This window comes from Heterocephalus glaber, unplaced genomic scaffold (genome assembly GCF_053883595.1).
Source record: "Heterocephalus glaber isolate CG9 unplaced genomic scaffold, H.glaber_assembly_v1.0 deba00001689, whole genome shotgun sequence".
In the NCBI taxonomy this organism is placed as follows: Eukaryota; Metazoa; Chordata; class Mammalia; order Rodentia; family Bathyergidae; genus Heterocephalus; species Heterocephalus glaber.
In genome coordinates, this window is record NW_028258414.1 from 6800619 (window position 1) to 6817655 (window position 17037).

General features: G+C 48.4%; 1 protein-coding gene across 6 annotated transcripts in view; it reads right to left on the minus strand.

Annotated features, from left to right (window-relative positions):
• Positions 1-17037, minus strand: part of Dapk2 (death associated protein kinase 2) — a 105671-nt gene that overhangs the window by 41406 nt on the left and 47228 nt on the right. For 4 of the 6 annotated variants that reach the window (XM_087199111.1, XM_021237100.2, XM_087199108.1 and 1 more), the window contains exon 3: positions 8626-8847. The exons of the other annotated variants lie outside the window; for them this stretch is intronic. In XM_087199111.1, coding sequence (XP_087055237.1) covers positions 8626-8847 — 222 coding nt within the window. The remainder of the gene's footprint in view (positions 1-8625; positions 8848-17037) is intronic. 6 annotated transcript variants of the gene reach the window in all.

The window sequence follows — 17037 nt, forward strand, 5'->3', positions numbered from 1 at the left end:
TGCATGACCCTCTCCCTTATAGATCCACAGTGCCAGGGCTGGCAGGACAGAACCCCATCCCAGGAATGCCCAGTGCTGCCCCCACGCTGTGGGCTCTGCTCCCCAAACCTTATTGCCACACTTCTCAGCTGCACCAGGTGTGGCCTCCCCCGCCCTCCCCTGCTGCAGGCTCCCTGCCAAGCAAAGCTGTGGGGGCGTGAGGGCCTCCACCTGGATTTCAGGGGATGCCCCAGAGAGCTGGGGGTCCAGGGGCACCATGAGAATGAGCTGGCCCTGAGTCCTTAGACCTGCATCGCCTCGAGGTGTGATTCCAGCCCAGAGAGCCTCAGGTGGGCAACTCTATGAGCTGTGCCCAGCAAAGACAAGGGGTGGGACACCCAAAGCCATAGAGCAGGACCTCCGCCCAAAGGGTCTGAAAGGAAGAGCACAAAGCCAAAACCTACTCTCAAGCCATCAGGGTTTGGACTGATGCAAGTGTCTATCACGGTTCTCCTCTCCTATGTCTCTCCCTTGGAATGGGAACAACTACTCTACTCCTGTCCCACCATCGGATTTTGGAAGCATGTAACATGGTGGATGCCATAGCGTTCACAGCTGAAGTGCGATTTGCCTCAGAATGAAAGACTTTGAATATTATCTATAACCAATTTCGATGACATTGAGGTAAGACTTTGGCTTTAAAATTTGGATTTCACACCAGAGTTAATTAAGACCTTTGGTACTCTGAGGATAGAATGAATTTCACACTGAAGAGAACATGAATGTTTGGGGCCGGGATGGAACACTATAGTCTGAATGGACTGAGAGATAACACAGAGGAGCAAGTACCAGAGAAGCTAGAGACAGGTTGTGGCCCTGCTACCGACCTTGGACAATTCATTTCCTCTCTCTACTTGGGCCTCGATTTCTTCGCCTGCAAAATGAGCAGACTGGACAAGATGATCCCTACAGTCTCCTTGCTTTGGTTTTATAAAACACAGCCTCGGGCCAGGGATTTAGCTCAGTGGTTCTGCTGCTTGCCTTGAAAGCACAAGGACCCAAGTTTGATCCCCAGTACAAAAACAAAAAAAACAAAACACAGTCTCTGCATGGGTTCAAGAGAATCTAGGTACCATCCCTAACTTAAACATAAGACCCTATTCATTATACAATCTCTAAATATTACATAATGGTACTTCTGATTTTTTATAGTTTTCTTTTTACACATTCCACACTCTTCCATCCTAAGGTTAATATGACAGGAAGACCCACAGGGCAAAAAGCCTTGGACTTAGGGTGACCAGATAAAACAGGAGGTTTTGACCTGGTCAATCTGGCAGCCTACTGGGCGTGTTTACTCTCTGACAGATGCCGGGGATGTCCAGCCACCACGTGCTGCTCCGAGGACAGGACAGCGTCAAGGTCACCACAGGAAAAGATCTGGGGAAGAGATCTGAGTCGAAGGGCCTGGGACTCTGGGAATCACCTACAGAACGTGTTGGAAATGCAGATCCCAGGTCCCAGCATAGACTTTACCAAATTAGATTCTCCCAGAGTAAAGCCTAGGAAGCCGTATTTTTAGAATTTAAAAAATCCACATAATAAGAGTAGTTAATCATCACTGGAAACTTACTCTGTGTTACGTGCTTTACATATATTATCTCATTTAACCATCACAATAACCTACAAGCTAAGGACTATTATTTTCCTATTTCAGTTTTCCTATTTCATAGCTCAGGAGAGGTTAGAGGCAGGAATCAAGTCCAGGCAGAATGACTCTCAATCACCTTATTATACTAAGTATTTCAAGTGATTTCTTCTTCCTATTCTTTTTTTTTTTTCGTACTGGGGATCGAACTTGGGACCTTGTGCTGGCAAGGCAGGCAGAAGCACCACTGAGCTAAATCCCTGGCCCTCTCCCTATTCATTTTTAATAATGGTACTGGGGATTGAACCTTCACTCTGAGTTACACCCACCTTTCTAAAGAATTCTTTTTTTATTTTAAGACAGGGTCTCATTAAATCACTAAGTTGCCCAGGCTGGGCTTGAGCATGAGATCCTCCTGTCTCAGCCTCGAAGAATGCTGGGATTACAGATGTGCACCACCACACCCGGCCTCAGATGATTTTAATATGGTCAGAATGGCTCTGTCCTGCATTTAGGAATTATTCTCTATCACCTAGTCTGTTCTAAATAAAGAGTATTAAAAATCTTTTTTCTTTTCTTTAGAAATGTCCCAAAACATGGCTAGACTCATTTCATACTCTGATTATCAAAAAAAGTATAACATCTGGGGATGATGCTATGTCACAGGAAGTACACAGCAACTTTGTGATGTGTACCAACATAAAAAATTGAACTTTTTTTTTTTGTTTTGGTACCTGGGATAGAACTCAGGACCTTGTGCTTGCCAGGCAGGTGCCACACCGCTGAGCTACATCCCCAGCCCCTAAAAAATTGAACTTAAGTCCATTTAAGGCTCTTGTTCAATGCTATCAACAGCACTTTCACTTGATCTTAGCCAAAAGGCCAAGAAGTGATGAACAGCACCTTCTACAGTGACAAAAACCTTTCTATATACACACCATCTAAAACAGTAGCCACTAGTCCTGTTTTATGAGCACTTGAAATATGGCCAGTGTTGCCAGGTGTGGTGGGGCACGCCTATAATACTAGCATTCTGGGAGGCTGAGGCAGGAGGGTCACAAGTTTGAGCCCAGCCTGGGCAATTGAGCAACTTAGCAAGTTAGCAAGACACTGTCTTCACATAAAAAATTAAAAAGGGCTGGGAATGTAGCTAAGTGCCAACTCTGGGCTCAATCTCAGCACCACAAAGAGAGTAAAGAAAAGAAAAAGGAAGAGAGCCGGGGATTTAGCTCAGTGGTGAGGCCGCCTGCCTCACAAGCACAAGGTCCTGAGTTTGATCCCCGGTACCAAAAAAAAAAAAAAAAGAAGAGAGGAAAGTGACCACGGAACTGGATTAAATTTTATTTAATTCTCATTAATTTTATTTTAAAAACTGAAGAAGTCTATTTTCCAGTAACCATAACTTTATTTTTTTTTCCCCAGCACCAGGATTGAACTCAGGGCCTTGTGCTTGCCAGGCAGGCACAGCGCCACCGAGCTATATCCCAAGCCCACAACTTTACTGTTGAAACAGGATTGAATTTCACTCTAACTACTGCCTCACATACAAGTTGAAATGTGCTAGGAGTGTAGAACACACACCAGATTCTAAAGGCTTAGTATGAAAAAAAGAATGTAAAATATCTATTAAATTTTTACATAGGTTACATGTTAAGGTGGTTAATACTTTCTATATATCACGTTAAATAAAAATATTAGTAAAATTAATTCACTTGTTTCTTTTTACTTATTTAAGGTGGCTACTAGAAAACCCAGAATGACATATGGGGTTCATGTTACATTTCTCTGGGCCAGCACCAGTAGGAAGGTTTGGCCTCTGGAGCTCACCACCAATTTACAGGGGCTATAGGGGGTAGGAATGCTTAAACAGCAGCACAGAAGGAACAGGTCAAGTCCAGATAGCAGGATAATCAACAGGTCCTCGCTTTTCCAACACACCAATGGCATCAAAAACAAGAAAGGACAGAGAGAAGGAGGAGTGAAGGGTGAGATAAGAGGGAGCAGCACCCTCTGCTCAGAGTGAGCCAGGTGCAGCTGAAGTAGCCGCCTTGGTGTTGGGGATGAAGCTGGTACGATTTCCTCAGTGTCACACAGTGAGGTCGTCCTGCGCTCCTCCCCATCCCCAACCCTGTCCTGCAGCAGCTGCTTCACATGTGGGATTGAGTCTGTTTTGTAGGCTGGGGTCAAAGGGCCAGGTTGGGGACCTGGTCCTTCCACAACAAAGACTCAGCCTTCACCATGGGATGGGGCATGTGCTTTGCTTCTTGTGAAACCTAAGTGAGAAAAACAGCCTCATCATCACCTTTTGGTGGGGGCGGGAGTGGGCGCTCTTCATGAGACATGAGACAAGGGCTCTGAGGTCCTTGCCAAGCTCTGAAGTGATTACCGCCACTGCCGCGCTCTTTCTCATTCCCAAACCTGTCACTTGAGCCTCACCAGCCCCCAGGGGTATAGATGGAACCTCTGTCCCCATTTGTCAGAAGATGAAATGGAGGTCCCAAGAGAGCAAGTGACTGCCCAGGGTCACACAGTAGGTGTGTCCCTTTCACCATGGTCTCCCCACGTCACAAAGTCTAAGTTGCTGATCCACAAAGGAATGGCTCGTGCCAGTCGTGGTGGTGCATGCTTGTCATCCCAGCTCTCAGGAGGCAGGAGGATCACCAAGAGTTCAAGGCCAGCCTGGGCTACATAGTGAGTTCAAGGCCAGCCTAAACTGCATAGTGAGACCCTGACTCAAAACAAAAACAAAACAAAAAAAAACAGCAAAAGGAACAGCTCGCAGCACCCCAGCCTGGGAGGGGAGGGCTAACAGCCCTGTTTGGCTGCCTCTGTGCCCCTTTTGTCTGGGCTTTGGGACCTATCTGTCTCCCCAGCTACGCCCTTTTTGCTGACACAAGACGTAGTGTGAGAAAGCTATTTAGAGTTTGGTGAATAGAAGAACAAAGGAAATAAAACACTAAAAATATCAATAAAATGTGGAAAATAGCAATATAACAATCTGATATACCATAGAGATGGTGGAGCCTCACATGGGGACAGCCTATGTGGAGCCCTTTGCCAGTGCTCAAATCCACAGTGCCACCTCACGAATACAGGGACGCCAGTCCCACCCTTGTCCTTTTACTCCCGGCCCCAGGCCAGGTGGGATGAGGCTGCAACCTCAGGGAAATCTCTCAGGTTAAAACAATAACCCTCCTATTCCTGCCTTAAATAAACTACCCCATAAATACAAAAGATTAATGAGCCGCTATCCTGTCGCGCAAAGCCGCTGACATGAAGGCCCAGGCTGGGTGCGGACTTGGGGAGCAGCAGTCAGCCACATGTTTGAAGGCGTGATCCGGGGAGAGACCTGGGGAGACATGGTTTCCTCGGGATGAAGAAGGGGACAGCCACTGTGGGCCCTGGAATGTCCCCGAGAGAAAGGCGGGAGGCTGCACAAGCCCCGGACACTGGGCTGCGGAGAGTCATGTCAGTGCTCAGCGGCCTCTGTTCAATGCCCAGCGAGGAGGCTGGGGTTTAATTCTTTTTCCTACTAACACAGTTCCTTCTTTTTCTTCCCTCCCCTCCCCTCCCTTCCCTTTCCTTTCCATCCCTTTCCTTTCTTTCTCTTCCTTCCTCCTCTTCCTTCTTCTAAAACAGTACTAACATAGTTTCTCTCTCTCTAGAGACAGGGATTTATATAGGGGCAAAGCTCCGTGGTAGAGCACTTGCCCAGCATGTACAAGGCCCTGTATTCAATCCCCAGACACGGGTCTGGCTGTGTTCCCCAGCTGGCATGCAGTGGCTGTTCACTGGCACAATCCCACTGCTCATACTTAGCTTGGGCTCCCAATGGGCATAGCTCAGTACAGTCCTGAACTCCAGGGTTCCAGGGATCCTCTTGCTCAGCCTGCTGTGTAGCTGGGGCTACACACAACATAGTTTCTACCAAGGGCTACTCAGCTCTAAAACCTCTGCTTAAGAGTCATTTCTCATCTTCAAAGTTTTTCTCTTTTCTTATTCTAAATCTCTTTAGCTTGAATATGAAAGCTTGGCCTGATATCCTGGCCTTCTCACTTCTCCTCATAGCATTCCCAGGATCACCCCTCCCTGCTGACCTGACTTCTGTCCCCTTCCTCGCTGCAGGCTGGTCCTCCTGCTGAAGGGTTTCCAGGATTCCCCCCAAAAGGTGTGCACAGACCACCAGAGCAGGCAGTGATGGGGAAGCCAGACTCGGCTCATTGCCATCACCCTGTGGCACTGTGCCCAGTCTTTTCTGGAATACAACTGCCAGGGTGCCACTTTTCACAGCCTCCACTGAGTCAAGGCTGCCCCAGAGCTGTCGGGACGGCAGTGGGAGCTGTCTTGCAGGGCAGACATACGTCAGTCAGGGCAAGCTCCACAGAGGACATGAGTTAATCCACTGACATTTTGAATATATTCTTTCTACCATACAGACGTCAACCTATACAAATCCTCCCCTACTCTGCCTTCATCAGCCAGGACTAGAGGCAGCTGCTTCTAAGAAGGTCACAGGTAGAATGACAGCAGAAAGGAACTTTGAGTTAGGGCTGGGCATGTCCACCTAGTACTGGCCACTTGAGCAGAAACCAGGAGGAGGCCCTGCAGCAGATGGCAGCTGCTGAGGGGGCAGTGGAATGAGGGCAGATTCAGCCATCAACTCTGTAACCAAGCAGGTGGATACAACACCAGGTTCAACTACTGGGCAAATCTGCTAACCTGCTAGGACACACAAAGATCCAGATCCCAAAGGCTCCTGACTGGCCCAAGGGGAGTCACCAAGTCCATACACAAAAGGCCAGGGACTCCTCTCCTGGTTTAGGTACAGTCTTAGCAAACTTGGGTCTTTTTTCATCTCATAAATCCACAAAACTATGGGCTGATCATGAGCTCTGCCGGGAGAAATGGGCTTCTTAAGAGCATCCCAAACCCCACCCCCTGGGGTCCTACAAACAGGGAGAGCAGGCAGTTTCCCCAGCAATGAAAGAAAGTCCAAATACAATGACAACCAGAATGAAGTTATCACTCTAAAAATGAACAAATGATGAAATATCTTTTAAAACAAACGACCTGGGGCTGGCAAGGTCGTAGGCAAATAGGAACACTCCTATGTCGTGGATGGTATGGATAACCAACCCCACCCTTTGGAAGAGAGGATATCAAGAGCCTAAAAGTGTCAGCCTTTGACCTGGTCCTTCCACAGCTGGGGATTTCACTGAAGCAGTCAATTTAAAAGCAAAGGGGAAATTCACAGGAAGAAAGTTGTTTTATCAGTAGTAAAATCTGGAATGGTTAAGAGCTTGGAAAATAAAAACCAAATGTCCAACGATGGGAAATAGTGATATATAATTCAATGAAACATGATATAATCATTTAAAAGAGAACAAAATGCTATTTGTGGAGTTTTGTTAACTGGAGGGAAACAGTAGAGCAGGAAATTATACAAGCACAATTATACACAAATTGAGATTGAGAGGAACCACAGGAAAACATAAGTAGCTATGTTTGGAGTGTATGATTATGAATACCTATAATTTCTTGACAGTTCCTGTGAAGTTTTCTTTTTGTTGTTACTTTGTTTGTACTGGGGATGGGGCAGTTTTGATCACAGCCTCTTAAAGATTCAGCCCTAGCCTTTCCAGGAAGATCGGCCTGTCACTCTCTGCTGGGAATCAGTATGCTGACTGCTGTCCCTCAGCCTTGGGACATGTGCAGCCTGGGCTGCTCGTCAGGTTTTGTCCAGCTCAGACAGGTGCAGGCACCAATCGGTTTGAGAAGTAGGGAGATCTGTGGGAGAAAGAGGATACTGGATGCTGGAGAGGGGTAGAGCATGGTGATTCTCTGCATTTAAACATTGTGATGGGTAATATAAGAATCAAGCAGAAGATATACAAATGCCCATATCCTGCTTAAATCTGTATCTTGCCAATATCAGGATAGCTCTCAAATTAGAATGATCTTAAGGCAGATTAAGGACGGCTGCCTGGCTTAAGAGGTCAGACCTATATGCTCCTAAAGGAGTGAAGTGACTTGCCTAAGGTCACAAAATTAGGGATTGCTAAGACACCTGCCACCTCTTCCCTGCTAACTGGCAAATGCATTCAGGCTTATGAAGGTCAGAACATTCTTATTTCAGGTCCCGTGGCTTGAGTGACACAGCCACTGTGACTTATGCCACAGCCCAACTCAGACCCTACTTTGTGCCAGGGGCCTTCCTGCCCACCCATGGAGATGCCTTCAGGAGGATCGACCCCTTGAGTCTTGGTGTCACCTGTACAAATTCTCCCAACTGCTATGACATCTTCTCCAGCTAGGCCACAATAAAACTGCCTACTTTATGCTCACAGCTATCTGCATAACCCACGTGGACTCTAGGCCTGGCCACAGGACCTTGCAAGTAACCTGGCCTCTTGTGTTCCAGTCTTTACGATGGGGAAATTCCAACTTCCTGTGTGACAAAGATTAAATAAGCTAACAGAAGGGCTCAGAATGGTAAATGTAAAATAGCCTCTCTTGGGTGTAAGATGTTTCGATCATCACAGTCACTACAAGGACTAAAATGAGAAATATAATGCACCTTAAACAACAGCAACTGCTGTAATCATAAAGGTATCAGGCAGCACAAATGCAGTGGACTGTTCCCAGCAAAGGACTGAGGCGGGCTGTGCAGCCTCCCCTGCTCCCTTCTGTCCTGCCTCTCAGCCTCTAGTGTGCTCCTGCAGCCAGGAAATCACCCAGTGCCAGCTGTCTCTTCCCTTCAATCCCGGGATCCAATAAAAGCCAGACAGCCAAGTTTGATCTCCGGTACCAAAAAAAAAAAAAAAAGCCAGACAGACCAGCACTCTCTGCCACTGGTGCACAGCAAGCTCACCCCTCCTGCAGCCCAGTTCCAAAAGGAAGATGGAGGTAGCCGAGGCTGAAGGACAATGCCCACCCCTGAGCCAGCACTCTGCTGGCCCCTGCTGCCCTCCACCCACGGGTCCCTGGCGCCCACTCACAGCTCAAGGATGAGCACCACATCGGTGCGGTTCTCGTAGACATCGTGCAGCGTGATGATGTTGGGGTGCAGCACCTGCCGCAGGATGCTCACCTCCCGCTCAATCTCCTCCCGGCACACGCCCCGCCGGCTGGCCCGGCTCTGTCGCTTCTTGATGAACTTGGCTGCGAACTCCAGCCCTGTGCTCTTCTCCCGGCACTTCTTCACGATGGCAAACTGGCCACTGTGGGGACACAGACCCACACAATCAGGATGTCACTGTGGCCACTGGGGAAGTGACCCCCACTGCTGGGTACAGAGTCATTCTATCAGGGCAGGAAGTCATGCTGCCAACTGTCATCCCCACTGGGGTGATAACCAGTGACTGAGATGCCATGGGTGCTGGTTTTCCCTTCTGTTCCTATTAATCCTTTATCTTTTACTAGGAATGGCTCTGGTGTTGCTTTGTTTTGTTTTTGCAGTACTGGGAATTGAACCCAGGGCCTTCACCTTGAGCTATATCCCAAGGCCTTTTTAAATTTTTTATTTTGAGACAGGGCCAGTGAGTTGCCTGAGCTGGGCTCACACAATGATCTTCCTGTCTCAGCCTCCCAGGCGCCAGGATTTCAGGCGTGTACCACCATGCCAGCTTGGAAAGGACCTTGATATTGTTATTCCCAGGGCACAATGGTGTACACTGAGGCTCTGGAAAGTACTAGCTTGAGTAAGATGACACAGCAGTGTCCTTGCAAAGCCTCAGCTGGAACCCAAGTCTAATCCACCAAATGAATCCACCAGGCTAGGATGTGGGATCCTGATGAGGGTGGGGCTTGGGGGAGGGAGGCAGCCTAACAAGATTAAGCATCATAGTGGGGGACATCACAGTGTGACCCAGTGCTGTGAAATTAGGAAACTGAGCCCCAAGGAAAGGTCAAATGACTGGCCTGAGGTCATTACAGTGTTAATGGCAAAGCCAGCTGCCCAACCTGCTGTCCACAAGGCTCACCAATGATTACAGGAGTTAAGAGCCTGCTCAGCCCCTTCAGGCACTAAACCAGGGCTGGTCCAGGGACTCCTTCAGTCCAGACACTAAGACACAGATCATGAAATGGCAACTGTGCCAGAGGCACAGGCAGCCCTGAGCCAGCTCTCTGAGTGCTCCATGAAAGACCAGCGAGCTTTGCTTCTCCATCTCCACACAGGCCACGAGCAGGGTGGATCTAAGTCTCGGGACACTGCCAGAGGCCACCACTCCTGGGACGTCCTCCTACTATCCCTCCACACTGCCACTCCCAATGCCCAGGGCTTGGGTAACTCAGATAGCTTTACAAGAGGTCACCAGACTCCAGACCTCAGATGTGCTCTCATAACAGCTCTAGGATAAAGGCTCCACATGATAAGATCCTCTGGATATTCGTCCCAACTTCAGAAAATACCATTGCAGCCAGAGCACTCTATTCTTAGAATAATCCTTCAAAACAAGCCAAGCGACAACGAGAAAGGCAAGTTAAGCAAGCAAGGAATAGATTCACCAACACTCAAACAGCATTCTGTGCCGGGCACTCTGCAAAGCCTCCCAGACACAGATGTGCCTGTCTCTGCACCCCCATGCCCACCCTGTCCACTCAACACTGCAGAGCATCTGCTCTTGCTGTGCAGGATGGGTGGGGACAAAGGCACAGAGGACAGGTGCACAGGAAGCTCTGGGAGGAAGAGGTCCCTGGGTGCAGGGCTGGGGAGGGAAGGCTTTCTGGAGCCTAATTCGGATTGCACGGTCCCCTAACCCTACAGTTTCAGCTATTTAGCAGCCCAATATTGGCTGTGAGCTGTCCACACCTTCGGCGCTGACGCAGGTGGGGTGACGCCAGAGGGAACACATTCACTGTGATCTCTGACACAGATGGCCACTTGGAGCCACTTCGGGCCTCGAGGACATCGGGTACCTGAGTAAGTGCCAGCAAACACTTGACAAAGCTTCCTGTCCCAGACGCTGCGAGTCTTAGCAGCAGGGCGGCCAGACTCCTCTCCTTCTGACACGTCAAGAGGCCACTGGCGGGGCTGGCATTCCAGAGTTCCTGTGGCCTTCAAGTTTCTCCTTGGCAATGGAGAAAGCGAAGCTTAAGGATTATCACTGATCTGACTGAGGTGACAGAGCGCACAGGTGGTGGCAGGGGGCTCGGTTTGGGACCCAAATCTCCCAGCTCTCACTGACTACATGAAGACCTGTGACAGGGCAAAGGCAGTTTTATAAAGTAGTAGAACTACCATTTTGGGGTCACCTGGATAAAGCATTTCCCTCAGAGAGGAACAGAGGGATTTTTCTATATCATGTGCCTGAAAAATTCCTCAACCTCTCAAAAAAACAAATGAATGTTTGATCTCTCCTCCTGTGTTCTCCTGATGGGAGCCCCATACCAGGCACCACCACTCATGGCATCCTCTGCACTCCAGACGCCCCAAGCACTGGCTTAGCCTGCAGTGGGGACCCCCAGGGAAAGCCAAGCCGCTGGCTGGTGTCCCCTTCTCCTTGAACTGTTTGGGAAAAGCAGAGAGCACCTTCCACCAAGCCAAGCCCCAGGGTTTAGGCATCAACAGCAGACTTCAAGGCCAGTCAGGCCCAGCCTACTGGACTTGTTGATGCTTCCCCTAGTCAAGTCCTTGTGTCTGAGCATCCATCAGTTTCTTCATCTGTAAAATGGGAATCATGATTCCCTGCTAGGCAACTGTGAAGAATGGAAATATTGATGATGGTGGCCCCCAGTTAGCACTGACCACTGGCTCAGGTTAGGCTGAGCAAGAGGCACCAGAGCCAGGATCGCTGATTCAAATGGTGTGGAATGTGTGGGCAAGGGGATGGCATCAGTTTAAAAGCTCCTTCCTACCCCCGTGATTCCAGTGCATAACCAGATGTGGGAATATCTCTGTTCTAAGCAATTAGTCAACTTTTAATCCTAGAGTAGTCAGTACAACACATAACAGAATCCCCAGGGCTTTCTGTTGAGGTTGTGTGTTTTGTTTTTGAGACAGGGTCTCTCTATGTAGCTCAGGATGGCTTTGAATTCACTATGTAGCTCAGGGTGGCCTTGAACTTACTGGGATCCTCCTGCCTCAGCCTCCCAAGTTCGGGGATTAGGTGTACCACCACGCCCAGCTCCCCTGGGGAATTTAAAAATGACTGGAATCTGGATTTCACATCCAAAGATTCTGGTCTCCTAGCTCTTTGCTGGAGCCCAGAAATGTAAAAGCCCCCTGGTGACTGCCTTGTGCAGCCAGGCCTGAGAACCAATGATAACAAAAGAAATCACACTAGTTACTGCTATGATTCCCTGTCCTTTCTCACTAGCACTTTTTGCTTGAGGGAGGTCAGCAATGCATAACTGCTGGGATATTAATCTGCAAATGCCAATGTGCAAGTGCAGAACCTGCTGTGGTGCCATTGCACCCAACAGAGGGCACCAGCAGACCCTCGGGCAGGTGAAGACCGGGACGGTGTCTAAGCCCCTAGGAAGGCCCCACTGCCAGGAGCTGAGACCTCATGCAGAAGCACCAGCTAGGCTACAGGGGTGAGGGGAGGGTAGCAAGGGCCCCTCTAAGTTAAGACAGAGCTTCTACGAGTTATTCAGGGCAGGAGCAGAGGAGAGCTAGCCAGTCTTTCACAGAGGTCATTCCCAACACTAGTTCAAACATTACGGGAACAGAGCTGGGGATGTCACTCTGTGGTACAGCCCTTGCCCAGCAGGTACAAGGCCCTGAGCTTAATCCCCGGCACCACCGGAAAAGAAAGTATGAGAATACTGAGACATCGATACACATATGCCAAGCCCACATATTCTGACTTCCCTGCCATGGCAAAAGGCAACAGCTAATTTGTGGTCTAAGAAAACAAAGAGAGCTCTTGCAAGGTCAGGAGCTCAACTCTTGGTCCTGACCAGCCATCAAAGTGACGCTTGAGAAAAGTTTCTGTCAGAAAACACCTAAGAGAGAAAATGGTTCCCTCTCACTCCAAACTCCTGTCTCCAGGCTGGTGTCAGAGTCCCTCTGCTCACCAGCAAGCCCCTGAGCAGCTGGTTCAAGAACCTGGGCCTCTCCCTTGTCAAATGGGGACAATCAGGGTCACTGGGAGAATCATGACATAATGTCCCAGAAAGGACTTTGCCACCCAGCTGCAGACAGACAGAGGTGAGGCGGGGCGATTTGGGGCCAGAGGCTGGCTTGCAAAAGTCACGTAGGAGGAAAGTTTGCTAAGGGACAGTAAATCCATTCCTTCCCTGCTATGCCAGCACTCCATCCATATGTCAGGGACGCTCCCCTCTTCCCAGGCCCAAGGCTCAGATCCTCACTCCCCGGCTCCTGCGGATGGGCTTTGCTCCAGAACCTGGCTGGGCCTTAGGCGTCACTTCATGAGGGCTGCCCTGTGGTCTAAAAAGGAGTACAACCAGAACAGCGACTCAGTGCTTGGTAATGTCCCAACCTGGCTCCTAAAGTGTGAGGTAGAGCCTGGTTCAACCCCTCAACAATTCTTCACTACCAAAGGGGAGTAACTCAGAATAACCCACACGTCACACCATGGGATAGACTTGCATAGCAATGTGGCCATTATTATACTTATTCTCTTTACAAGCTAATTTTTTCTACCAGTACAGGGGACCAAACTTAAGGAGCCCAAGCCATATCCCCAGCCCTTTTATCGTTTGTTTTTTCTTTTTTGCAGTACTGGGGATGAACACAGGGCCTTAACTCTGAGCTACATCCCCTGCCCTTTTTAAATTTTTGAGACAGGGTCTCATTGAGTTGTTAAATTGCCCAGGCTAGCCTTGAACTTGCAATCCTCCTGCCTCAGCCTCCCTGAGTCCTGGTATTACAGGTGTGCACCACCCCTGGCCCTTTTTATTTTTCACTTTTGAGACAGGGTCTTGCTAAATTGCAGGCTGGGCTCAAACTGATAACCCTCCTGCCTCAGCCTCTGGAGTAGTTGGGATAACAGGCATGCGTCATCACACCTGGCTTCATAAGCTAATTTTATACTTGTTCTTTCTTTTAATAGTTGCAGGCATTATCTTAGTTCTATTTTACCGATAAGAAAATACAGGCTTGGAGAAGTTGAGTGATTTGGTTAGCAGGGCTAGGACACAAAACCTTCTCTGCTGACCCAAGCTTTAGGGAGACTATCCAGCTAACTAACCTACAGCAGTGTAGTAAAAGCTGAGGAGAGGGACCTCCAGAAGGGAGGACAAGCTCCCCTAATCCCAAGAGGAGTATTTTATCAATATTATTTAAGATTGTCTGCACACGGGAATAATAAAAAGGAGTGATGTGACTAATTAATTGATCGATTTGCAGTATGGTACTAGGTGAACCTAGGGCTGCATTCCCAGTCCCTTTTAAATTTTTTATTTTGAGATAAGGTCACACTAAGTCATTAAATTGCCCAAACTGCTTGAAGTTATAATCCTTAACCTTCTTGACTGCTGGGATTATATAGGTGTGCGCCACCATGCCCAGGTCCTTGCTTGATTTTATTAGTTGTTATATTCTCAAAAAAAACCCCACACAGCCCCATCGAGGTGGACCACTTTCACTGCCCTCGCCCTGTAAGTCATGACCACCAGACTTGTCCCGTCACCTCCCAGGGGTCAGCTGATAAAGCTTTATAAGGTCTTGGATCTTTCTCAGTCCTGTCTTAGTCAGCTCTAAAGCATGAATTGAGTGACTTGCCTCAAAGCCAGATTTATCTAGCAGAGCTGTGTAGAATACAGCAACCCAAGGCAGGGACAAGATGCCATTTGAGGTTCGAGGTGTCAAAAGAGAAGCCCCCCGCCCCCAGGAGAGGGATGTAGAGACAGCTTCCTCCTCCCGCTTCCCCACAGAGGCCTCTGTAGTTCCTCTTCCCACTGGGGAGAACAATGAACCACAATTCTTCCGGAATTACCCTTCCAGTATTCAAGGCCATAGGGCAGAGATAATGCTAGAGGCTTCCAGGCAAGGCAACCCCAGGTGCAGCCCAAAAGGACCTCCAGCCAGTGTTGTCTCAAAGGCAAGGGCAGCTCACATCTGCAGTGCACGGGAAGCAGATCAGCCCAATACCACAGGCTCAAGACCCGTCTGGAGATGGGGTCCTGGGGGTCCTGGAGGTCCCACTCCTCTGCCTGGCCAGGCTCCACTGTCCACCTCTGTGGCTGACCCTGCCCCTCATCTCCCAGCCCTTCCTAACACACCCCTCCTCTAGCCAGGCTACTCCCAATTCCCACGAGCAAGACCTTTCCTCCCCTGTTGCCTCAGCAGCTAACCTGTTTCTACTCTCATACACCCAAGTTCAGAATTTAGAGTCAAAACACTCAGGTTCTATTACCAGTTCTGCTACCTTTAGCAAATTCTGTAACTCAGCCTCAGTTTCTTTGTGCCTAACACAGGCATAAAACTATCCATCTCAGCCCAGTAGGGTGGCACAGCCTTGTAATCCCAGCAATCTGGGAGGCTGAGTCAGGAAGATTGAGAGTTCAAGCCCAGCCTGGGGAAATGAGTGTCTCAGTGAAACCCTATCTCAAAATCAAAATCAGTACATAGTGCCGAGGAAGATCGTGGCTGCTGAAAAGCAGAGTTCCCTCATAGGGTCAGGATCCAAGAATGCAGAAAGCATTTAAGAACCTGTTACCCAAAGGACAAGCAGGGCAAGCAGGGGCTAGAGAGCTAGGAAGCCAAAATGAGAGAAGAGACATTACATTATCAGATGTCAGAGCAGGTAGCAGGTCAGAATTCCAGGCCAGAGAGTCGAGGGGAAGCACCAAACCCCTAAAAGGGCTTCCTGGAAACTCCCAAAGCTCCAGGGAACCCTGTTTGATAGCATGGAAGGATGTTCTTATATGATCCCAATGCAGTTTCAAGCTGCAAATGAAAAATAAAAGAATACAGTAGTGCCTTGGTTCATGTACAACCAGAATCATGGAAAGAATTAAGTTCATGAACTGAGGCACCATACGTACATTGATGCTTTGCAAAAACTATTATCTAGTCTTTCAAGAAGTCACTCTGACTCACCTCCTCCAGAGTGACAGTAAGGAATCCGGGTAAAACAAGGATCAGGAAACAGTAGTCTCCAAGGGACCTGAAGCCCAACCTCTAAATGGCCCCAGTCCACAAAGTCACAGGTGGCTGCACTGCAGCTTTTGGCAAATGTTTCATAACTTAGCTCATTTAACTCCCTGGGTCTACAGACTAACTTCCTTCCTCTGTCTTTTCTTGGGGGGGGGGGCATTAGAAAAATTTTGTGCCTGGTTTGGTGGTGGATGCCTATAGTCCCAGCCCTTGCAGGGCTGAGGCAGGAGGACTACTGTGAGTTCAAAGCCAGCCTGGGCTACATAGTGAGTTTAAGGCCAGCCTGAACTACATAGTGAAACCCTGTCTCAAAAAACCAAAAGCCAAAACAAAACAAAAAAAATCTTTTAAAGCACAAAAGGAAGGAATCACTGAGCAGAACCAAGTCAGGCTGAGGGTTGATTACCTTTTGGAATCTATTTTTAAGTGTAAACACATTTTGATGTTGTTAAATGAACATGAGCCCACAGGTCCAAAACCTAAAATAAATTTGGCTTCATGTAAGCTATATTTGGCTATACGTAGAAAGGTTTTCACTTGAAAACATAGCTCTGGGTCCACGGCTATTTTCCTTAGTCTAAATTTCCACTTGTGATGCAAATTACTATGGCAGAATGTGGAGGGTAACATCCACCCATCTACTCACTGTCCACCCACTGAACTTCTAACCATTGACTCAATCCATCAATTAATTGTTTTGTTTTGTTTTTTGGTACCGGGGATCGAACTCGGGACCTTCTGCTTGCAAGGCAGGCAGCAGAACCACTGAGCTAAATCCCTGGCCCTGTTTTGTTTTGTTTTGTTTTGTTTTTTGAGATGGTCTCACCATGTAGCTCATGTAAACTGACTATGTAGCCCAGGCTGGCCTTGAACTCAGTAATCCCAAGTGCTGGGGTTACAGGTGTGTGCCACCACACCTAGCATTCACTAATTTATTCGTCTATTCATCATTTATTGATCATTGTCCTGAGTGCTATCAAAAGACACACCCACAATTTAAAGGGCTCAGAGACTACTGCAGACATCAGACCAGGGAAATACAGGAAGGCTGGGAAAGGGTCACCTGCAGGCACTGGAGACACAGGGAGTGACACACGGCGCTGCATTCCATGAGCCCTCAAGTCACTGTCTCTATCTCACTTCTTCACCATCGAAGGGCCACTTTCTCTAAGAAACACACTTGTCCTTTCCTCTCTTCCTTGTGGGAGTGGAAAGAAGCAGAGAATGGGAGGTCAAGTGGCTGAATGCTCACTTGTGTTGGGCACCCCGCTGTCACTTGAGTTTTATTTATTTTGTAAATATTTTCCCTAAACAGGGCATGGTGGTACAGGCCTATAATTCC